Below are 24938 nucleotides of genomic sequence, written 5' to 3' on the forward strand. Positions count from 1 at the left end.
AGCTTACAGAATAGCTTGAATATTACAGGCAAACCAACTGAAAAATGCTTAATGAAATGATTGTAAAAATATCACCTCATTAAATGGAGGTTTTTCTAAATGACTAGTTTGGTAAAACAACAACAATAACAAAGTTACCCCTTCCAAGCAAAACTATCATTTGGATTGCTTTTATCAAATGGATACTTCCAAAAAAGATAGAAAAGCATTGGCATAACTTCACCAAATATAGGAATTATTATTCAGTAATAGCAACAATAAATTGTATACACATCAAAAAAAAGAAGTTAAAACACTAAATAGATATTTTTTATTTGGGTTTTTATAAGGCAGATCTATGAGAATGGTATAAAAACATGGCATGTATTTTGGTAACAATACTAGAGATTACAGAGTTTTAGCAAGTATGAGCCACACACATTTACAGAGAGAACAGTATTTTCCACGCAGGTACAAAATAGACAATGAAAAAAATCAAGGCAAGAGAAAGATTCCAATTAACAATAGAAAATCAATTGTAACGTAAATTGCATGTTACCTTTTAAAAGCTTTTAAAGGTAAGATTTATTGCCATCTATCTTATTCAACAGTGTTAAGCGGTATTATGACAAAGGACTGAATGGCAGAAAAGATTACTCTAGATTTCACATAATACAGAACTCACATCTAAATGACTTACTTGGAGGAAAAAAACACAATGGAAGTAGATAATAGTGGTCTTTAATCTGCTTTCTGTAGGGTGTGGATTGGGCCCTCTGGGGGCAGTTGTCATAGATGCACACTATCAACAGCAAAATGGATGGAGGAAGAGGAACACATCTTGCTGTCCTTGCAGACTTCATCTCACTGGCCAGCTCTCAATCAACATCTCTCTCTCTATATATATGTATACACACATACACACACATATGTACACACACACACACACACACACACACACACACACACACACAGGGCAGCTAGGAACAGTGACCCATTGAAGCTGTTACAGAAGCAGGGAAACAGACATTGGGAGACAACTTCCAATCCTTGTTTATAAAGACATCAGCAAAACTATAGAAAACCTTCAAAGAGGATCTCTAAGAGAGTATGTTCCTCAAATTGGCAATTTGGAAGTACTGTAATTTGGAGAATCCATACATCTTGCCCTAACTTTGGATGAATGCATGGTGGATATTCATGCAAAGTTTAAAAAATTCTCAGTATGTGTGTTAGGCTAAATACAACCTCCACCCCCTTTTAAAACTATAATATGGATAGAATCTCTGAAAATTAAACATGTTATAATTTTCCTATACTCAAAAAAAAAAGCAAAAGAACCCATTCATCCTATAACATTCAATGTTCAAAAGCTAGAACAGATTCATCTGGAGTTAGTCTAAATATATGGCAGAATTTTTTTACTGACTTAAGAACAATTGAGAGTTGAATATCTGATTTTCCTTACAATACATCATAAATATAACTTTACCACTGAACTAAGGTATCTATACTACATGTAACATTTCTATGAGTCATAATTTTACAAAATCATTTCAATACATCATTTTAAATGTTAACATATAAGAACAGGGACTTTATAGACTGATGCAGCTAAATGTGTTCAGTGTTTACAGTATTCTGAAAGAAATACTTATGAATTATATTTAGGGTACTTACTTAAAATATAACATTCATAAATATATTTTAACTAAATGTCTTTTTCTGGAGAAAATATTTTATTATGAAATAGTTTAATAGCAAAAGTCAATTAAAAAGAATTAATATTATATTACATAAGAGATTAACATAAAAATTGAGGTTATTCTTGAAGCACTTTTACAGAAATAATTTTTAAAATGTAACTATAATATGACTACAAATACCTTAATTTAGTATTATCAAATTAACCTTAAAAGTAAAATTCTTTATCAACTCAAAGTTATTCTAATTTTATGTTTATAATCAGGAGTTTATCAATGGAGCTCATTAGCTACCTCATATGTGGAAGAGAATAATTATCTCTGAGAAATATCTGTAAATATAATTTACTCAGACTTTTACATACTTTAAAAGTTAAACAAAAATCTTGCATGTAGATAATCTGTGCTAAACTTCGAGGTATGCTTTTAAAAATAAATGTTAGTATGAATATATTCATATTTAAATGTGATTTAAAATACTTTTAATAGAGGATACATATGAAAACTGTACACAAAAGCTATATAAGCATAATACAGCTCATGGTTATTTTCCTCATAGGAAAAAATTATTTGATATTCTTTGCATAGGCTCAAACCTGGGTATATTTCCTACATTCTCATAATTTTTGCAGGGGCACTTCTTGGGAAACAATTCTCACATGTTGTAACAGCAAACTTTAATTCTTCTGAGGCCAGAAAAAAATGATCCAAAGGTGATTATGAAAAACAATGAAAAGAAAAATAATCATAGAAACAGTAAGACCATCAAAATTCAATAGATTTAAAATTTTAGGAAATCATTTAAACATTTAGAATTACAATGAATGCATTTTATTCTGAAACGTCAAAATTATTCCACTTTTTTCTAGCAATGCAAAGCCATTTAAAATAACACTTGCATCTTTTGTGCACTGCTTTATCAGATTTTCAAATGCCCAATTTATCTATAATAGTGACAGTTTTGTATATTATTGGCTATTTAATATCTACATACAACACCTAACTAGTCATTTAAAATTTAGAACTACTTCATTGTATTTCAGTATTAAATGGTTAAAGTGTGATCTTAAGAATAAAAGAAACAAGAAAGTACTGATACGTTGTTATTTTCACTAATTCCTAGCATCAGTATATTTATCATTATCACCCTACTGAATACTTACTAATAACGCAGTCTTAATGAAAAGGGAAGAAAAGTAATCAATATAAAGAAAATGGGTAGCTCAGTAAGTACAAGATATTAAACTTCACCAAACAAGAAAAGTTTAGGGAATCACGAGTGATTTCCCAGAGCCATTGAATGGGAAAGGTAGATGGTACTAAATTAAGCCCATTCACTGGGCAGCTGGATTCAAGTTAATGGGTAACTCAAGAAATGATATAGTTTTAGAACAGAAATGCATATGATTGTATCTTGTCTGCAACCTTCTGTTTTAATAAAAAAGGAGAAAATGTAGGGCATCCTGAGACTTGAATGGAATGCAATTTACGCGTAGAATTTCAGCACTAAGAAATTTTATGAATAATTGCTATGATGATATGTTTCCATCAGATTTATAATTGACCACTTATTTTAATATCCTTCATGATTAGTATAAATTGCTCTCTAATGAATGGTTATAGTGGCAGAGGGGTTTCTCAGGAAGAGAAGAGGAGATGACTGCTTTTACAGAGATCTATAAAGTGTCTTCAAGTCCTCAGCAACTCATTAACACCCCCATGGTCCTCTCTGATTGAGGCCTCCCTTGCATAGAGAGGCCTATGGACTCTGGTAGATCGCTAGGTCAGACCTGTGTAGCTAAGTCAGGACTTCCCTACCAGAAGCAATAAATTTATGGATTGGGTATTTCCCTACATCATTGGATGCACATAACCCACCTCAAATGATTCCTTCGTATAAAAGAGAAAGTATCTAGACTGACCTTATGAATGTAATGTATGGAAATAAAACAGGGTTAAATACTCTAGTAGTTAAAACCCCAGCTTCTAGATGATTACTACCTGGACTCACCCTGTACTTACTCATGGTGTGACCCTGAATGAATTACTTTCTACCCTCCATTTCCTTATGCATAAAACATGGACAATTACCTATTTCATGGGGTTATTGCAAGTAATAAGTAGAATAGATCTTGAATAGATAATATAGAATAGATACTTTAAGTAAAGTGTTTACAACCATGCTCTCCCCACCCTGACACTCCCGGGGAACATCAGTAAATTCCACACCATGTATGGTGGTTACTGGCTAAAGATCAATTTAATGATCAGCTGCTGAATAATTACTCATATGTAAACTTGACAACTAAGAAAAGCTGTACAAATCCCAGGATTGGTACTCTACTATATTAGACATCAGCTTTGAAAGTGAAATGTTACCAAATCCTTTCCCTGTCAGACATATGAATTGTACAGTAAAACTGCTCTGAAACATATGAAGAACAAAATCTGTCATGATTATCACTATGTATTTTATGTCTCCAATGAATTTTAAATATAATTTCATGTTTTTAAAAGAATGTGTTTGGTTACACAATCACATGGCTTTGCACAATTAATGGCTTTCTTTAAATCCTGTCTTCTGAGAAGTATAATAATCTTCTCATGAATACTTACCAAGATGCTAATATTATGTGTCCTTTCTTAATGAGGTCTGATGGCATATTTCTACTTCTTAAGCTGGGTAAAAATTAAAATCTTAAGTTACAGGATATGGGTATATCCACTGAGCTATATTAAAAGATCCTAATTCTGGCTTGTAAAGTATTTTTAAGATTATGTTACATCTAAGGACTCTACCATTTGAGCCATGTCCCAGCCCTTTAGTTTGCATGTTGTTTTGGAGATAATCTCCCTAACTGGGTTGACCTCTATCTCCAGATCCTCTTTTCTCTGCCATCTAAGTAGCTGGGATTACAGGTGCCCACCACCATGCTTGGCCTTACATCTATATTATTTACTATAAATGTTTGCCTGATTATGAAATATAGTTAAAATCACAATACTATTACAATTTGCAAAGCCAAAAATAAATACCTAAATTTCAACAATACATTGGCTACAAATTTTATGTTGACCAGTTATGACATTTATGGAAATTAACTTGAAAATACGATCACTATGTCCATTGATATCTCATTTGACATGTTTCAAATAGACAACGCACTTACAACTGAACACAGAGCACAGCATTTTAACAATGGCATGAATAAAACTTCATATGATGGCATCAGTGAGCACCATTTATCATCACATTACTGTGACCTTCTCTGGGGAAAGTTGAGGAAGTGTTTCCTCAATTCCTTCTTCTAGAAATTGGCTCTTTTCCCAGCCCTTTTTAATTCTTTTAAGCTTTCGGTTGATGCACGGAAGGAGTAAAATGATCTTACCCACAATTACAATGGAGGGCAAAACAAGAGCAAGAACAAAGTTTGGTGGTGTATAAAACCTGTAGTACTCTTCTTCAAAAGCTCGCTTCCACCCGTAAATCAAAACATGGAATGTACTTATGAGTAAGGCCACATAGCCAAGTGTAGACTTGGGGCAAGGAAGAAAGGAAAAAAGAGAAATATAACAAAGAAATAAATTATTCACTCTCATAAATTAATCTATATACAGAGAATGTTTATATTTTGATAAAACTACTTTGTCTAAAGTTGATTTAGCTACTCTTTGTCCTCTGCTGAATTAGGCAATTTAAAACATTTTCATCTATTTCCTATAGACAAATACTGACATTATTTATTTGTGATCTTTATTTTATGCTAGTAAGAGTATATTGGTATATACACACATGTATATGTATAATATATATATACTAATAAAGGTATATGTTTAATAGTCTGAGTATTTTACTTATATCATTAAGAAAATGATTTCACAAGGCCTATTCTAGGTATATGTAGAATTATCACAATGCAACACCCTCATTAATCTATACTACTTCAAAAGTTAAATTGAAAAACATTTTCGTGTCATTGCAAAATGACAAGAAGATGTTAACAATAAATAATGTCATGTTAGGCCTTTTCTATATTTTGGTTATTTCCTTGGAACTGATTTCTACTAGTGGAATTGTTGATTCAAACATGCAGCTTTTCCTTCAGGATGTTGATATACATTGCTAAGCTCTTCTTCATAAAGATTATTACAGTCCTACCAGTTATGCATATACATGACCTATACATATATAAGAATATATATGTATTCATATAGATGTACGTACATATGGTATATATGTACGTACATCTATGAGTATATATATAACACTAACATACACAGACATATATACATATACTACTAAGAGCAAAATTTCAAAAATCCTTCAATATTAATCTATAAGTAACAATTCAAATATATACACATTGACTACACTGAGATTATTCAGAGTATTTAACTTTGTACCTTAAGTTTTAAAAGGCCAGCATTTTTCAGTTTCCTAAATTATTATGTTTAACACAGCTTACTTGAGAAATGATTGATGTTACAGAAAATATTACATCATTAGAATGATGTAATGTCTACTTCACTAGGAAAATACCAAGTCTCCAGCAGGCATAATTTGCAGCTACTCATCTAAATCTATAATGACAATATGCATCTCTTTACTACCTGTTATCAGAAGGCCTGCTATTTCTTTTCAGGTGTGATTAAGCTAGCATTTTGGAAAGTATTCTCCTTCTTTTTTTTTTTTTTTTTTGGTTGGTCATGGGGCTTGAACTCTGGTCCTGGGCGCTGTCCCTGAGCTCTTCAGCTCAAGGCAAGGGCTCTACCACTTGAGTAACAGCGCCACTTCTGGTTTTCTGGTGATTAAGTGAGATGAGTCTCATGGACTTTCCTGTCCAGGCTGGCTTTGAACCACAATCCTCAGATCTCAGCCTCCTGAGTAACTTGGATTACAGGCATCAGCCACCGGCACCCAGATCCTTATTTCTTAAGGATAAATGGATCTAGGCAAAGGTATGCCCTTAATTTGAATGAGATTGTTATATATTTTTTAAAGCCCAAAATAGGTGAAGAATAAAACTTGGTGTAAAATCACATGAAATTTGATGGTTTGATTTGTTCTATACACCATTTGGAGACAACAGATTTTGTGATCAAATAGGTATAGTCTGAATTTGCATTATGAATTTTAAAAGTCTGCAAATTTATTTTGTAGACATTACTGGAGAAAATGAATGTGTAACTTTTTTTTTTTTTTGTCAGTTGTGGGGCTTGAACTGAGGGCCTGGATGCTGTCCTTGAGCCTCTTCCTGCTCCAGGATAGCACTGTACCACTTGAGTCACAGAACCATTTCTGGTTTTTGAGTGGTTAATTGGAGATAAGAGTCTTATGGAGACTTTTCTGCCCAGGCTGGCTTCAAACCACAATCCTCAGATCTCAGCCTCCTGAGTAGCTAGGATTACAGGCGAAAGCCACCAGCACTGGCGAATGTGTGACTTTTTAAAGAACACAATGGTGTTCTGAGATCCCTTTATATATACTTTTAAACATTAGTTTATGACTGATATCTTAAATACATATACTAACAAGACTCACAAAGTTGGCTATCATAATCAGTTACCTAATTGCATGTAACACATGCATTAAAAAATATTACCTTTTCTCCACTTAAATTAATGAAGATTTCCTGCTCTTTAGACTGATCAAGATGACTCAAAATATATAAAATAACTTACTCATGTGGCTAATACTAAACTGTTTTAATTTGATCTAAGATTACTCCTGTCTCCATTTCATTCTTTTAAATAATCTTTATTCTTAATATTGTAGACAGTGCTATCATAGTCTTCCTTAACAATGAAAACTAGTCTTTCTCTTATTAAACAGACTTAACTGCCCTAAGCTGGCCTGTAGAAGTATGTGTTGTTTGAGCAAAATATATAACCATGGCCACAAAGACACTGTTTTTGTAAGGAGCATATTTAAAATTCAACCGTACTTAACAATTAAATTCTAAACTGTGCAATCCCTTAACAAACAAACCCCACCTACCTGAATAAAACTGAATTCCCTCCAATTTAAAGCATTGCTCACTGAAGGGATGGAAGTGACTGCCAGAAGAGAAAGTAAGCCAAGGCTCATTATGCCAAAGGAGATATACATTTCAATTCTCCAGACCTCTTCCTCATTCCAAGAGTTTTCAATATTTGCATGAACCTAGCAAGAAAACAAATGTGATTTTCTTTTATTTGGTGGGATTTGAACAGATTCAGTCAGTAAGAAGAACTGGGTAACAGATGAACATATTTAAGTTGTATTCCTGCAAACTATTATGGAAAACACATTAGTTTTGTATTGTTTCAAGTATAAGGGAAAGGGAAGGAAATGTTAAATAAAATCAGGACTAAGACTTTCTCCTTCTGGGTAACATTGATCAAGGTGCACTCTGTTTGTGCACTGTATTCATACTTTGTTAAATGGCAACTCCTTTGTACAGCTATTTAAGATAATAAAAAATATGCATTTAAAAAAGACTTTCTCCTTAGTGTATACAAGAAGAGGACATTTCCCTCTTTTGCCATAAATGCAAGGAATCAGAAATTCTGGAGTCCAAAGCTGGTTTCCTGGACAAGAGAAAAGAGGCCTTGGTAGATTTAGTTCTGAGGTATTTTTATATGGTAGTTTAAACTTGGTCAAACAGTTTGGTACATTGTGGCCTTAGTTTAACTTACGTTACAGGCAGGGGTTTTCTATATTCTTTCTTTCTCTCCTACCTGTATATTATGTTTGTATTGATTTATCTCTCCCTTTTTTTTTTCCCCAGGAAGCTGGGATTTTCTAAGGTAAAAGCTCTATGGATAATATCTTACAAACTCCAATTGCCTCATTCTGTATGTACAGTTCTTTGAAACACCTTTCTCTTACATCGATAATGCATATATAATCAAACCAGACAATGAATTTGTGATCACTTGGATAGGAAATACTTTCAGAATTGTTTATGTACTCACAAAGAGTATATTAGAGCTTAAGTCAAGAGCGGAATTCTTTTGGTTGAAGTTTTGAGTTAAGTAACTTCATGGAAACATTCTTACAAACATCATGTTAACTCTGCCTAAGTTTAGTTGGAAAAGCATAAACTTTTTCAAAAGCTATGTCTTAGCCATTTGTTTCCTGAAGCAAGAATGACAATATCCTGAAAGAGCTAAAGAGCTCCATGGCTGAAGAAAGATCTGCTTGTTTGATATCTACCCCACACTGCAGTGTAATAGATACTCTGATATGCCTAGACACTACAACTAGACTGATTTTCCTCCTAATTCAATTCCTCATCTCACAAATACGCTTCTTGAGTGTCTGCTTTATCTAATCACAGCATTAGACATTGGCTTGGTATCTGTGAACGACACAGAGACCTCATACAATCCAATGGAGTGGGCAGACAACAGTAAGTATAATGAGGAAAACATAAAGTGTGTTATAAGAGTAATAAGTACATTTGAAAAGAAAAAAAAGAAGCCAAGAGGCTCTGAGAGTCCTGAGCTGCATTGGGTGCGTATGGCAGGGTTGAAAGTGTCCACTGTAGGTCACATTAGAAGAACTGAGGAAGCTAAATATACATATATCAAAACCTGACGTATTCCAAGGCCAGGAGGGGAGATGCACATCTGCAATCCTGGCTTCTCAAGGGGCAGAGATCGGGAGGACTGCAGAGGCTAACCCAAACAAAAATGTTAGCAAGACTGTATCTCATTAGATGTCAGTGGTGTGTACCTCAGCTACTGTGGATGTGGAGGGGGAGCGAGCATAGTTCGAAACCAGTCCTGGGGGTGAGGGTGGGGTGGGAAACACAAGGCCCTATCTAAAATTATTATTAAAGTAAAAAGGAATGGAACTGTGGCTCAAGTGGTAGAGCACCAGCCTAACAAGTTCAAAGCCCTGAATCCAACTTTCCCCCTCTCAAACCTTACTATTCAGCTAAGAGAAGTAGAATTTTCAGAGAGCAAATGACTTAAAGGACATGAATCTACTTACTTTACAAAATGTATTTTAGGTTTTATTGTTGAACCTTATTTAGATAAAACGTACTTCAACTATGTCTAATCTTCTTATATGTATACACACACACACACACACACACATAAAGGTGTTTACACATTTGTTTTGATGCAATGTCTGGCTTTCACTGAGAAATGCTACATCAAACATTGCAGTAAAACCCTGTGCTTTCCATCTGTGCGATGGGAGTTAGTGAGCTCAACCTCTACCTCATCACCAAGCCCTTCCATGAAGCTCTCTTCAGGCTTCTCTTGGAGAGCTAGGTGCTAGGAAAGCTTTATGAGAGAAACTAGTATCTTTTCTGCTCTTTCATAATAAGAATTGTAAGTAGCAGTTTCTCCGTTTTCACTGCATCAGACAGGAGCAGTATAGACGCAGCTATGCAGCCAGCAGAGCTAGCCACTTTTTCACTTTATCTTGATTCTTTATTTTGTTTTATATTTTCACTGGTTCTAGTTTTATGTGTGTTTATTACTGAAAACTTCATTAATAGTTTGGGCACCATAGAAAGTTAAAAAAAACTATTAAAATAATTAATGTTATAACATTAACAGTGTTATCATTCAATAGTGTAAACAGGCTCGGAATGTGGCTTAGTGGTAGAGTGCTTGCGTAGCATGCATGAAGCTCAGTACCACATAAACAGAAAAAGCCAGAAGTGGTACTATGGCTCAAGTGGCAGAGCGCTGGTAGGGCACCAAGAGGCTCTGGGACAGTGCCTAGGCCCTGAGTTCAAGCCCAGGACCCGGAAAAAAATGTTGAAAACAGTCAAAATCATAACATATTCTTAAAAAGGGAGGATCCCCACACAGTTCTTACCTTCTCTTGTATTCTGCAAAGAAGGGGATGGTCTCTGCTTTTACCCTAAATGATTTACAATTAGCCACATTCTCACACAAAAAGAGTGTTTAAATGATCATTCTTTCCCTTCCCTAACTAAACCAAAGAAAATTTCCATTCTGAGAGATTCTTACACCATTTACACTTCATATTTTACAGCTCATATTAATAAAGCCTTTTACTAGAGGCAGAGAATTAACAAGCACATCCAGTACCTGCTGATAAGCCATGTTGAGAAACAAGTATCTTTCTGACCTTCTCATGGGTAAGCAGAGGCTGTAGGCAACATGGACAACAGCGAAGAAAAAGCTCAGTAACCCCAGCTGTTTCCTGCACTGTAACCAGGTCTCCAACCAAGGCGGGAATCTTCGATACTTAGTACCATAATACAGCTGATAGGCAGCTGCCAGGAGACCTGCTAGGTACACCAGGGACAGCAAAGTGATAGCAACAATAGGCAAAGTTTTATTCACAATCTCAATAGGAATCTTGTAGAAGTCACTCTGCTGGTTTCTTGCATATGGATGTATCACATCTCTGACAAAGGAATAAAGAAAGAAAAATGTGGCCAAGCTTATGGCTACCACCACTGGCCCTCTCCAGAGAGTAAACAGTCGTAGGGGCAAATTTTCAATCTCCCTGGCTGCTGACAGTGATCCCAAGTCAACAGGAATGAAATTCAGCTGGCGAGCAAGCTCAATAACTTGTTGACGAGCTTGGATGTTGTTGCTGCATATATATACCTGAAGGAAAAAGGAAGAAAGCTTATTATTACTATTGTTGTTTATAAGCATGGCAGTGATCACTTTTCCCACGTAAACTACAGTGCATCAGTTGTAAGGCAAGCACTCTACCACTGAGCCACCTTCCCAACCCCAGTGGATCAGTTGTAACGACCTTGAGTGGATTCAACTGATTAGAGATGAAGCATGAATTTACAAATCTGTCTTTTAAAAAAAGATACAATTATTTTATCACCATGTTTAATTTTAGTGCATACGCACATAAAGACTTTTAAGATGAACTATCTTATTTGCTTACATTTAGAAGTTCTCGTTTCAGAAGCATTGATAGAACTTGCCATTTGCTTCATTCTCAAGCTGAAGTAAAAATTACTATCCATAGACTTGTATGGTAAAAGCAAATCTAAGAAATCCAGTGTGAAGTCTGAAGGCAGTGACTCCTTAACTGTAAGAATCCCAGCTATGAAAGAGGCAAGGATTTGGAGGATTGTAGGTTGAGGCCAGCGTGGGCAAAGAGTTAGCAAGTAAGTCCCCTATCTCTACATTAAAAGCTGAACATTTTGGTCCATTTCTGTTATTGTAGCTATGTGGAAGGCAGAAGTAGGAGAATCATAGTCCAAACTAGCCCAGCCCTTCCTCCCACAAAGAAGTGAGACTCTGTTAAGAAAAGTAACTTATGCAAAAAGGGCTGAGGTTTGTCTCAAATGGTGGAGCACTTGCCTAGCAAGTACGAGGTAGTAAGTTCAAACCCCAGTATTGCTTCCCCTCTGCTCCCCAAATCCCACCTGCTTCCACTTGCCACATATGGATCAAGATTTTTGCTTCAACCAAACTGTGGTATTGTATATTCTGTGGCTATTTTAGTCTATGTAAAATAAAAAAAGGTTCTTCTTAAGAATGATATTAAATAGCATTTTATTCAGAGATGGAACATTGTGTTACCAAGTCGCTGCAGGAAATGAGAATGAAAGAGCTAAGGAGGGAAAAGAAGGACACAAAAGACCTATTATTTTTGCAGTTTATTTGGTTGTAATGAGGCTAGAAGTTAGTCTTGTACTTGCTAGACAGGTGCTCTATCACTTGAGCCATGCCCATAGCACCTGTAATCCTCTTGGTCTTGCTTTTTCAAATAGGGTCTCATGGTTTTTCTTGGGCTGCCTTTGGACCATGCATCTCCATTAGCGGGGCTTATAGGTAGCTTGTGCCTGTGATTAGCATATCTGTTGAGATACAGTATTGCTAGCTTTGTGCCTGGGTTGGTTTTTAACTATGACTTTCCTTATCTTTACTGAGTGGCTGAGGTTAGAGGTGTCAGACACTCACTCAGTCACTTTTATTGTTTTGCAGAAGCCAAGAGAGTAAATGCAATGGGACACACTGCTCATCAACCCTGCCTTTTCTTTAATTGGTGATGACAGAAAAGTCCATGTTATTTAATATGCTTTCCATTTCAGTTTGGGAATGAAAACGTACTCTTACAAGGTCAAGACGTTATCTTCATATAATCATCCCAAGTTTTGAAATAATCATTGGAAAGTGTCAGAATTTGGTTTCTGAATGCCCAATATTTGATCAACTACCAAATGCCATTTAAACAGTAAAAATTAAGAGTACTTACCTGGCGGCTGGCATCCTTAGGTCCTAATTGAAGTGCCCACGCTGAGACTACATTAAATCCTTTGACAATCAAGGAATCTGGGAATAGTGAAGCCAGGTATTCAGCATTGGATTCGGGGTATTGATTTATCCTCATGTTATTGCTCACATCAATCAGGATTTTACCCACAAGCAGGTGTCTCAGGTCCCACAGGGAGGTGTAATGTTCTCTGTGTATAGCAACAAATATTATATTTGTTTTTGTCAGAGCATCTTCATGATGGGTGACATCTACCACATGAGGAAAAAATTCAGAGGCAAACTTGGGATTTCTACTTCCTATGACCACATGATAGCCACATCTAATAAGACGAATGGTCAGAGACTTGGCAAAATCTCCACTTCCAATCACACCCACGGTCACTTTCCTCGCATCTTTGATACCATTTATGCCATTAGGCAGAAAAGTTTCACTCAGACTTTTAGGGCTTCCCATCATAGAGATTGATTCCATGATACAGGCTCTCCTCAAATCACCAGGAATGTCCTACAAGAAAGAAAATAAGATGGTCACCAATTGCCTGTTAGCAGACACTAAAGCATTTCTAGGTACTGTGATTTTGTCTTACAGGTACAATATTGTATGACATGTAATACAACATGAAAACCAGCAAGGCAGAATTTGTAATCTAGAGAAGATATCTAATTAGAAAAATTAGTTGTCACAAGGCGATATGCTAAAGTGGGACTTCATGTGTTCACAAAGCACCTGGAACTCTTGTTAAAATGAGTGAGTGGAAAGGGATGCCCAATGTTCTATATTTCTAACAACGTTGATGCCAATGCTGCTGCTTTGCAGACCCTCCTTTATACAGCAAAGCAGTGGGGCACAAAAAGAAAGAGACTTAAGTTTTCACACAGAACTTTAAAAACTAAAAACAAAAAAACCCCACATTTCTAACAAGCATGATACCCAGCAGCTCAGCAAAATAGACAGCAGGAAAGAAATACCATAAGAGGTAAAAAAAACAGGGCCTTGGTACTAAGTGATAGCTCACAAGGAAATAGGAAAACCACAAAACAAACAACTAACTATGTAAACCAAAATTGTCTGGAATCATTTGAGATGAAGTTTATAAAACACCCTGTTCATCTGAGTAGGTAGTAACTTTTTCATAAAATGAGAGTATGGTAAATCAGCCAATTAAAAGAGAAAAAAAAACACCTGACACTTACATACTATTTTTAAGGAGGTAAGTATCAAATTTTTTTTTAAAAAGGAGTGATTAAATAACATCACTGTCTATCATTGATCCTATGTCCTATAACTTACCATTAAGTAGCTTCTCTAAAGAAAGGGGGTTTAGTAATAAGTTCATGGCTTTAACTTACACAATACTTTAAAATCTTGTTTTCTCCCTTTCATTTGTTGGTTACAAAGACTATAACACAGTTATTTTTCTTGGAAAACAGTTAGACTATTTTTTATTAACATCTCAGATATTCATATCAATATTAACTTGCTCAATAATGCAAATAATATGGGCATGGATCAGTGTCATTGTTGGTTCTGATGAAAAATAATGTATCATTCTATCCCCAGGGTACAGTGACTTTCATGCTAACAGCTGAGGCAGATCACTTCTTGAGAGAATTCAATGGATATTACATGCATAGAAGGGATATTTAAGAAACCATTTTGTTCAGTTTTTAACTGGAATTTGAAACAATTGAATTTAGGAAAATGCAACCTTGATCCTAGAAATTAATCACACCCAATGACTACAAATACATCAGCAAATTACACTTTGGAAAGGCAATACTATCAGTAATGTTGCCTCAAGCTCATTCCTATGTAGTAACATATAGTAACCAAATCGACACAACTATACTGTGAACTAGGTGCTACTGCCATGCTCAGTAGGTATATGAGGAAACCTAGACAATCAGAAGAGAATTGTTTGTCCTGAGTCTAAAGGGAAAAACTGGAAGATCTAGGATTAGAACCCTGGCATTCTACCTAAGGCATGTATCATCGAGTGGATGTTAGGAAGAAAAAGGTTTTTGCGGGGGGTGGGGGGAGAGGGTGGCTATGGGGAGCATGGTGAAAGTTATAGTTATCTCCATATTATTATATTATTTCTCCTTTGGCCATCTTATCAGCTACTCAGAAATATCCAGTGATCTTAATGTCTTAGATCCTGGGAAAGGAGAAAACTCACTGTTGTTGTTTTTTTAAATATCTGTTGCATATTTCATTTTGTTTCAGTATAGAAACAGTAGTAATTATCTGCCTTCCACTGGAGGAGTCCCATACATCCAGAAGATTGGAGAGGGGGCTATCAGAGGAACTGAGGTAGTCCAAAGTGGTCAACATTTTCCTGGAGATACTGTTAGCAATTTGGGGGATCAGGGACAATTAAAGGAACCAGAAGTTATGAAATCAGTATTTATTTCATTCAAAAATTAGGGATGAAGTACCCATCTTCACTCATATACATCATATATCCTGTAAAGAAGGTACCATATTCACATACAGTCTCAGTCCTGTATATATATACACACACATATGTATATAGGTATATGTATATATACACATACATAGATGTAATATATATCATAGAATTTAAGATATATTAATTTAAAAATCTTTAAATCCAATGATCATGATCATAAGGCCTTAACAAAGTAAAAGCAAAACAAAAACCTGCTAGATGTCTATTTATTTTACAAAGCATGTTCTAACTCCTTTAAATCAGAGTGTGAACAGGTAAAAATACATTAGGACCTAATAATATCATCAATGGGTCCCCAATTAAAGCACATACAGTACACATACTATATATGTGACTCTGGTGTAACATGTTTGGGCCTTCTTCATATGGTATTCCTAATGACAAGTTCTAACTGGCCCCTTTAAAAATAGGCCTGTGGCTAGAATGGTAATTGCACTAATAAACAAAACTCTTTCATGAGAGTGTCAAAGAATGTAAATGCATCAGAGAGAGAGAGGGAAGACAAAGAAAAAGAGAGAGGGAGGAAAAGGAGAGAGGGAAGAGGAAAGAGCAGGAAAGATGGAAAGACCAAGGAAGGAAGAGAGAGATAAATCGATAGTGGATCTGAGATGTGGATTGCGTATTGCTGAAGCACAGACAGTAGGTTTACTATTTATAGTAAATTGAGGGTTTTCAGAATAATATTCCAATTTAACTCTCAAATGGCTATAAAATATATAACTATCTTGGGGGGGAGGGGAGCGGGGAGGATTGGGTGGGGGGGCAGGGGAGGATGGGAAGGGATGGGAAGGGTAAACAAAGGAGGAGGCTACAATGCTTGATAAGAAAATGTACTCATTATCTTGCCTATGTAATTGTAACATATCTGTACAGTATTTTCACAATAAAAAATATATATAACTATCTTAAAGATAAGGCAACAGAGGCTCAAAGAACATCAACTGTTCACCCATGACAGTGCCGTTGGCAGTGACGGCAACGATTCAAATACAAGCATCCTCAGACTGCAGTGCCAACATTACATGGGAAGCCTTAAAACTGCTTAGCATCTCCCAATGTCATCCATAACCTATACTTTGCAAAGATAATACTAACTTTAAATAGCTAAAACTATGAATCTCAGTTTAAGCTACTTTTAGATAAATCCATAGCATATATGCTTGGGAATTTTAGCTACAAAACAGATTAAACTATGATAGGAATAATTATTTTTGATAAAAACACTCTGTGAATTTATTAATGCTTCAAAACACAACATGACCGGTTGTTGTATAACTTTTTTTGTGTGTGCCAGTCCCAGGGTTTGAACTGAGGCCTTAAGGTCTGTCCTTGAGTTTCTTTTGCTCAAGGCTAGTTCTCTACTACTTGAACCACAGTTCCACTTCCAGCTTCTTCCATAGCTCAGTGGAGGTAAGTGTCTCAAGGGCTTTCCTGCCTAATTAACTACCAAAAAACTAAAAGTGGAGTTGTGCTTCAAATGGTACAGTGCTAGCCTTAAGCAAAAAAGCTTAAGAACAGTGCCCGGACTCTGAGTTCAAGCCCCAGGAATGGTGCACATACACGTACAAACGTACACACACACACACACACACACACACACACACACACACACGACTAATATAATCATTTAAGAAAAAATATGTGAAAAACTTTAGTACATTTCCATTGATAAGGAATGAAGCAAGCATAATCTCATGGCATATCTACTCTGCTGTTGCTAATATGATTTTTTTAATGGTCATTGTATGCTTTGTTCATCAGAGATAAGGACATGGTGCTTATACTTAAAATTTTTACACTCTCATCAGGGAAAGTCAGGGTGTACCTGTAATAAAAAAGAGTATAATAATAATAATAAACACTTATAGAAGTATAGCTGTGGCTCAAAAGTGTGAGTGCTAGCCTTGAGCAAAAGAGTTCAGGGACAGCACCTAGGCACTGAGTTCAAGCCCAATGAACAACAAAAAAATCAATTTATAATAGGAATTAGGTTCAGTGGTACTCACTAGACACTGTTGAAAATGAACTATATAACTTGTGAGTGGGGACAGGAGGGAAAAACTGGGAGAGAGCAAAGGAAAAGATAACAATATCCAAAAAGAAATATACTTATTACCTGACTTATGAAACTGTAACCACTCTGTACATCACCTTTACAATAACAATATTTTTTTAAAGAAAGAACTAGATTGTATGGTCAACGCATGCCCTAGAAAATTAGAAAATATTGCGTGGTGTTTCTTCCTCTCCTTCAAGTCATCTTTTCTCTTTCTTTCTCTCTCTCTCTCCTTTGCCCCTCTTTTTTCTCTCTTTTCCTCCCTCCCTCTCTCTCCCTTTTCCTGTTCTTTCTCCTCTCTCTTTCTGTATGGATGTGTGTGTGTGTGTGTGTGTTTGTGTGAATAAACTCGTATTTCCAAACTAATGTCTAATTCACACAATTTCCACAGGGCACTATGAATGCATATGAACTTAAAAGAAGAAAGGCCTCAAAGTAAATTTAGCATTCTGTAGCCATGCTTTGAAAATTCTGTGGCATTGTTACCTAAGGAACAATTTAACAATCTATGGCAAGAGTAAGAAGTTTTTGATAAAATTATTCGACTTGTAGAATTATCTTTAAGTCTTTCCTACTTTGGAGATATGCCTTGTCTACTTTTAGAAATCGAATGAGATAGCAATTACGTAGTTCCTTTCCCTACTTTTTATTTAACTCGTCTATAAAGGCAACGAACAGTTCCAAGGGCTACTGTTTTCAAAGACATTAGGAGGCTCTCTATGTGAAAGTGATCCTTCACTTGTTGGCAAGAAAACTTTTCCTGAGAGTGAGAGTACACACGTGGAAACTAACCCCTGCAACTGAGGTATCTGCTTAATAATCCTGAGGATGGGGATGCATTCTAGACATGAAGTATCAACTATCCCAGCCAAGTTTTCTGTAATTAGATGGTGAGGTGTTTTTTTTTTTTTTTTTTCATTATTACATCCTTTGAGTTGCACGAAGATAACCCCTAATTCTCTTGGAAGTTAAATAAACAAGTAAACCCAACTGTTGTTTATCTAAGACAATCACAGTGGTTTCAGAATGGGGAAAGAGTGGTTTTGTTTCGTTTTCAGGCTTTTATTTCACAAATTCTCGAGACCTTTTAGAAAACTTGAAAAGCAAAGCTACAATTAATTCTGCTTAAAATAGGAAGGTGACTTCCTAAGGCAGTGTTTATCCCTGAGGTCACTGAACCAACAGCATCAGCACCACCTGGGAACTGGTTAAAAATGTGGGTTCCCAGGTTCTTCCCCCACATCCTTCAGATAGAAATCCCAGGGGGTGGACCTCAACAACTGTGTCTCATAGAGTTTTAGAGGTGATTATGATGCTTGTAAAATTTTCAGAACAACCCCAATAGTTTATTCTCCATTTGCTGTTTGTGTGAATATTAAAATAAGATTATTAAATATGTAGATTAAATATTTTAATCAGAGTGTTAAATTCTTTCCTTCAGCTAACACTTGGGTAATTTGAAAATCATTTCCCCAAAATTATCAGTGAAATTATTACTTTTATTAAAACGACATAGGTTTACTCATTGAAATTCAATTTATAAACTACTGCAATTACAAATGACTTATTAATATGTTAAACATGGATCTGAGTGTCTGGTGTTCATATTTTATGAGACTAACTGAAGAATCTTCAGAAAACACTATAGCATTACAGTTACACTTGACTAATTCAAACTTTCCAGGGTTTTTGAATAACTAGAATTTTAATAAAACAAATTCAAAATGAGTATTTCCTAAGGCATTTTTAGGTTCATGTATATTCAACATGTAGCTTTATATGGTCATGAATGCATCACATTTCTATGTTCTAAATAACCACAATAAAATTTTATGTTCACCACATTGCAATTACAAGGACAGGGGGGTGCTCCAATTCATGTCAGAAAGATTTTCAACAAAAAACTTTAAATCTAGGTTACTTCAGAAATTAAATTAATATTTTCCCCCAAAGACATCAATTAATAAAATTTTAAATTTCATCCAACAAATTAAAACATCTCCCCAAGGCTTTTTCCTCTATGTTCTTTGATTGCTAGTGCTGAGGAGAATGTTGTATACATCCATCAAGACACACAAGTAACCTGTATCTCAAGCAGATTCTTGGGTGCTTTGCATACCTGGGTTCATGTAACCCAAATTAGCATGATCATGTGGTATGTCTAAAATGAAGTGAGTCATAACACATCACAGGTTGCTAAAATAAATTCCCCCACCTGATAACCCTTCCACATACAGTATTATTACTAACAAAATGCAGGATTTTCTGTGTTACAGTAATTCACTTATGAATACACAGTTCTACATTATAGTTTCCCTGAAAGCCAATTTCCCTACTTTCAATTCCTTACCACTTAACAAGCAATATGTGTCTGTGGTTACAAATGGCACTAATAGCTGGGTGTCAGTAGCTCACACTTACAAATCCTAGCTAAATTTCAAAGCCAGTCAGGGAAGAAAAGTCTCTGAGGCTCCATCTCCAATTAACAAGCATAAATGCTGGATGGAAGTTGTGGTTTAAATGATAAAACATCAGCTATTAACAAATAAGCAAACCAAGGGCATGATGCACTAAATTCGAGCCCTAGTACTGGCTCACACTGGCCTGTGTGTGTGCAGACACACACACACACACACACAAACACAAAGAGAACCAGAGAGTGATCAGCTCTGGGCATCCCTAGTGATTGACCTCAGTTTAGGAATCATAATCCATCTATCCATCCATCAATTGCAATCTCTCACCTACCAAACCTCTTACTGAGAACTATCTACTTGACATTCATCTGATGCTCCAATGACACAGAACAGGACCTCCTGATGATATTATTAACATAATGAAATTATGAACATTGACACATTCACAGCAACTTAAACATTTCACTGAAGTATAATTTACTCCATTCTGAAAATATAATACAAATATACAAATAAATAACTTTCAGTAAATGTATAGAGTTTTCACCAACAGTTAGCTTAATAATCATTTTTTTATTGGCCTAAAGTAGTCTCCTCTTTAAAAACCAAACAAATCCTATTTCCATCAGTTTTCTGAAAACCCTACTAGTGAGTGGATGTGGTCAGAGTTTAGCTGCCTTGGCTTGGTGCTATGGTACTAAGGGAGGTCCCATTTTGGTGGGTGGAAAGTCTCAATGCAGCTTCTTTTCACAAGGGTCTCAACAGAGTTATGGAAGCAAAGGATCTCAATGGGGCAACACTGTCACTTTTTCTCCATCTTTTTTAAAAAATAAATTGGGAGATACAGCATGGGCGTTACGATTTTTATAGATTACCAGGTGTGATGAATATTCATCCAAGTGTACAGCAACTTTACTAAAACATTAAGGATTCAACCCAATAACCATTTTGTCAGTTAGACAGTAGAGATGACTTTTAGATCCTCACATATGTCCATTTGTTTTACATTGTTGTTTATAACAATGAAAATAATGCTGGCAAGAGCATATAGTTGCTCTTGAATACGGGACACCGAAGATGATGGATGCAGTCCTGTCTCCTTTCCAGGCCCCAGCAGCATCCCAAGGCTCACTTGCTATTTTGCAATTTCCTCTCTTCACTTTCTGAGAAGGGCAATCGTTAGTCATCTCACCCCACAGCACATGTTGTTCACTTTGTTCCTGTTGTTGTATAATATTCAAAATTCAGAGTGTTCTGAGGATAGCATCTTTTCTGTCTCCCCTACAAGGGGACATCACAGGTCCTGACCTTGGCAAACCACAGTTGGCAACTAGACCTTAGACTAGAATAGAAAACTCAATGCAAATATGATTCCTGGCAGTTCTTGTTAAAATGTACATTCACAGTTTGTCTAAGTGTGGGGTGATATTGAATTCTGCATTTCTCACAAGCTCCTAGGTGATGCTTATTGTGCTGGTCTATGAGCCACACTTTGACTAACAGAATCCTAGTCTTCTCTTTTGCTGGTATTCACAGGCAATCTAGATTACCTGTCAAACTATGACATTTACAGAAACTTTTGTTTTTGTGGCATTGAGGTGATAGGAGGTTTCTAAAATCATCTGTATCCTCTTTCTTGGTATTTCCCTTTGTTAAATGAAAATAAAAACAGGTTGTACTGGCCTCCTTTTGTTTGTAATTCTTATTGCTACATAGTGAGGGTATGCCATCATTTTACATTTAAACTTCAACTACAAGAGCTTCATTTGCAATGGTTTAAGTAACATAGGCTCCTTGAAATTTCAAGGTCACATTGAATTTTTTGAATAGATGTTTGACTTGTTGTATCCATTTAATACTTAAGAGCATATAAGCAAGGTAAGATAATTCAATTACACTCAGCTCCACAACCTCTTAATGGTGTTCGTTTTTTGTTTAGAAGGATTCCTTGACAATCCTCTAACTGAATGGTAGATGTTTGCTAATTTTGAAAAAGAGTCTAATATATTTACTATCTCTGTCTCTGTCTGTCTGTCTCTCTCTCTCTTTCTCTCTCTATATACACACACACGTATTACTTTCCTAGAAGTACCTAGGACAGTAATTATTAGATAATAGTAAATCTATAGGAGCTGTTCTCACAGGCTTGATGATACAACCTGGTGATTTGGCTAGATTATCAAGCTGAAACTCTTTGGATTCATGGGGTAAGTAGGTACATTCTTTGTAGGCTTACACACATCTCTAATAAACATCCCATTCTTCTGAGGCTTCTCACATCTCATGACCTTCTCCCCAACTATTGTCATCCACTGACTTTAAGCTTATTCCTATCACTAGAGACTGTCCCCTCATATACACAGTCATTCTTTGTACCCCAACAATGGCTGTCATCCCTCTCCAAGACTTCATCAGCTGGGGGATGGATCATTCAACCTCAGGGTCTCTTGCTTCTTCAATTCATCAAAGCAATATTCCTGCTTCTACTCTGCCTAGTCATTCACTTCCTGGTATCTCCAAGCACTATCTGCTAGCCTTCCAGTAATCTTAGTTTTAATCAGAAACTGAATCTGATCTATGTACCTCACGTTCCTTGTCACTCCCCATCAACCTGTTTCTAGTTTTTCTTTAAACCTATTTCCCTTGATGTAACTGCTCTCTTCCCTCACCAGCCAATAACACGCTCCTTGAGGGTAGAACCATGGTTTTCTTGTTGTTACTGCCTCCATAATGTCTGGCACAAGTAATCAAGCATGCAATACATATTCTTTATTGTTGATTGCATCAAAAACATGAGAGTCAACAAAGATGCAATGGGTTTCTAGGTCAAATCTCACTTATTGCTGATCAAGACGTGTGGGCCCAAAGGGATTAAGTGTCAATGTTTTCCTCAGGTCAATGTTCAACTTGCCTCAGTACCATGGTTACAGGCTAAGCAGGGAGTAAATGCATGTCCTGATACTCTTACTATTGTTTATTACAACCACAGGTGGAATATCTCTATCAATCCATCTATCACTTTAATTTCTTAAGTGTAGCATTTTTTTCAGTATTGAAATTCAGTTATGCTCATTCACCTTAAGTATATTTTCCATGGTAACAGTATAATAAAATGTGACTTGGCTATAAAACCTCCACAATCCCACCCTCCACAATTAGCTTAATTGATCGTTATTGATACTGTCTCATTCCCCACCCCCAACAGACTGACTAGCTGCAGAATTTGCAGCCTGGCCTAGGGCAGCCTGTGGCCAGTGGATTTGCTCTTTTCTTTAACCTTTGAGAGGGAGTGAGTGAATGAGAATTAATTGTGGTTTGAGACTTTAAAAAAAGGAAACAGACAAACAGAATAAAGAAATAATAAAAGGGTGCCGGATGGGAAATGGTTTGGAGAGAACTAAAAAGGTTCCTAGCCATGGGGGGGCTGTTAACTCAACTACAATCTAGGTCAGAAGGGCAAGAAGTGGAGACAGGAGTCAGAATTTTATTTCTCCTGAAGTGAATAGCAACAATTGATCAATTAACCACGGCCTGGAATAAGTTTTTTTTTTCCATTAAAAAAACTATCTGCCAGAGGAATGAAAACTGACATCAATCTTTCTCCACAGGATGGTGGGGGGGGGGGGGAGATCATAAATCGAAATCTCTGGATTTTTTTTTTTAAACAGCTCTATCTTTCTGCTCTATTTTAAGAGCAAGATTTTTAGGGCATAATTTTCAACAAGTTTTGGCTGAGACTGAATACAGAGCTCAAAGACAATTTAGGACACTCAAAGAAGGGGTCAACTGCTATAACAGAAAATGGCCTAATCACACCAATTATTACTGGGCAATAAACAAAACGCCTCTGGGAATACTTGACCTGTTCGCAGTGCAGCACTGCATCAACCCAAAGTGGCAGGCAGATACACCACCAGCGGGGTGAAAGTTACCTGGCTGGCTGTCCTCTGCCTGTCTGGGGACATCCTACCTACGTGGGGCAATGTCTCCCCTGGCCTCCTTTCTCCTGGGCCCAATCTCAGGACTTCTCTGGAGCTCCAGGAAGACCCAGAGGCGCACGGGGGGGGGGGGGGTGCGGAATCGGTGGCAGACACCCTTCTGCACCCCTCCTACTCCCCACCTAGATGTCAGGCACCCCGCCAGCCCCGGGGTGGGTAGTGGGGCGGTGGGGGGGGGAATGCCCTGGGATGGCGCGGAATGCGGGGAGGATGGATGGTGCGGACTGCATCTTGACCCTCACCTCGGCCACCTTCACCACCTCCTCCCCAATCCGCTCACCTCCGCGCGCTCCGCGCCGGCCAGGGGGAGCCTGGCAGCTCTCGGGCTGCGGCGCCGACTTTCCCAAGGGCCGGGCCGGGCTCCAGGGCCTGCGGACGGCACCTCCGGCTGGCGGCTGCGGGGTGGGCTGTCTCGGCCGGTCGTCGCGCTCCGGCGGCTTCCCCGCCTCCCGGAGCTGGATCGCGTAGCGCGTGGGGGGGGGAAGGGGAGGAGGGAGCGGCGGGGGAGGAGGAAGGCGGGGAGGCCGGGCTCGCGGTACCCGCGCGGCGCCGCTAGGGGCTGCGCACCCGGGGGTGCGGGTCGCGGAGCGGGCACCCCCCGCTAGCTTGCAAGGCGCGCGCCACCGCGTGCAAGAGGCTGGGGGGGGAGCGGAGAGCTCTTGGGGGGGGGGTGCCACGAGGCTCCCCTCGGGCGTGGGGCGCAGCTGAGAGTCCCTCGTGGGGGAGGGTAGCTGTAGTATCACCAAGTCCCCCCACCCCCCTTCCTTTTTCCACCGCGCGGCTTTGGAGGGCGCGGGGACCGGGCTTCCACCGGTACGCACCCCTCCCCCGCGCCCACACCTCCCTACTCCTAAACAAGCCGGAAGAACAATTCTTTTATCTTTTCGCCAGGGTTAGGTCCCGGGAGGTGAAGGCTCCGAGGCGCGCTTTCCTGCGCCGGGGGTGCGGGGGCTCCTCGCCTCCGAGGACGGCGCGGGGCCAGCCTGCGGACTCGGACCTTCACTCCGCCGCCGGGGCCGCGCGGAGCTCGGGTGCTGGAGGAGAAGCCGAGGAACCGCAGCCCGCAGGCAGCAGCCCGCAGGCAG

The 24938-nt window shown here is 37.7% G+C and overlaps 1 protein-coding gene across 3 annotated transcripts; it reads right to left on the reverse strand.

Annotated features, from left to right (window-relative positions):
• Window positions 1-290: 290 nt before the first annotated feature.
• Window positions 291-24265, reverse strand: Steap2 (STEAP2 metalloreductase). Of its 3 annotated transcripts, none has more exons than XM_042684683.1 (5): window positions 24096-24265; window positions 12889-13413; window positions 10743-11270; window positions 7681-7845; window positions 291-5219 (listed from the first exon to the last, which is right to left on the reverse strand). In XM_042684683.1, exons 2-5 carry the CDS (start codon window positions 13378-13380, stop codon window positions 4932-4934), a joined length of 1473 nt encoding a protein of 490 aa, XP_042540617.1. In that variant the 5' UTR covers window positions 13381-13413; window positions 24096-24265; the 3' UTR covers window positions 291-4931. The 3 variants fall into 3 exon arrangements, with proteins under 3 accessions (XP_042540617.1, XP_042540615.1, XP_042540616.1); XM_042684681.1 differs by having other exon boundaries at window positions 24134-24208; XM_042684682.1 differs by lacking the exon at window positions 24096-24265 and adding an exon at window positions 23830-23914.
• Between the last annotated feature and the right edge of the window lie 673 nt (window positions 24266-24938).

Source organism: Dipodomys spectabilis, unplaced genomic scaffold, assembly GCF_019054845.1.
Source record: "Dipodomys spectabilis isolate Male_0828 unplaced genomic scaffold, ASM1905484v1 ptg000089l, whole genome shotgun sequence".
In the NCBI taxonomy this organism is placed as follows: Eukaryota; Metazoa; Chordata; class Mammalia; order Rodentia; family Heteromyidae; genus Dipodomys; species Dipodomys spectabilis.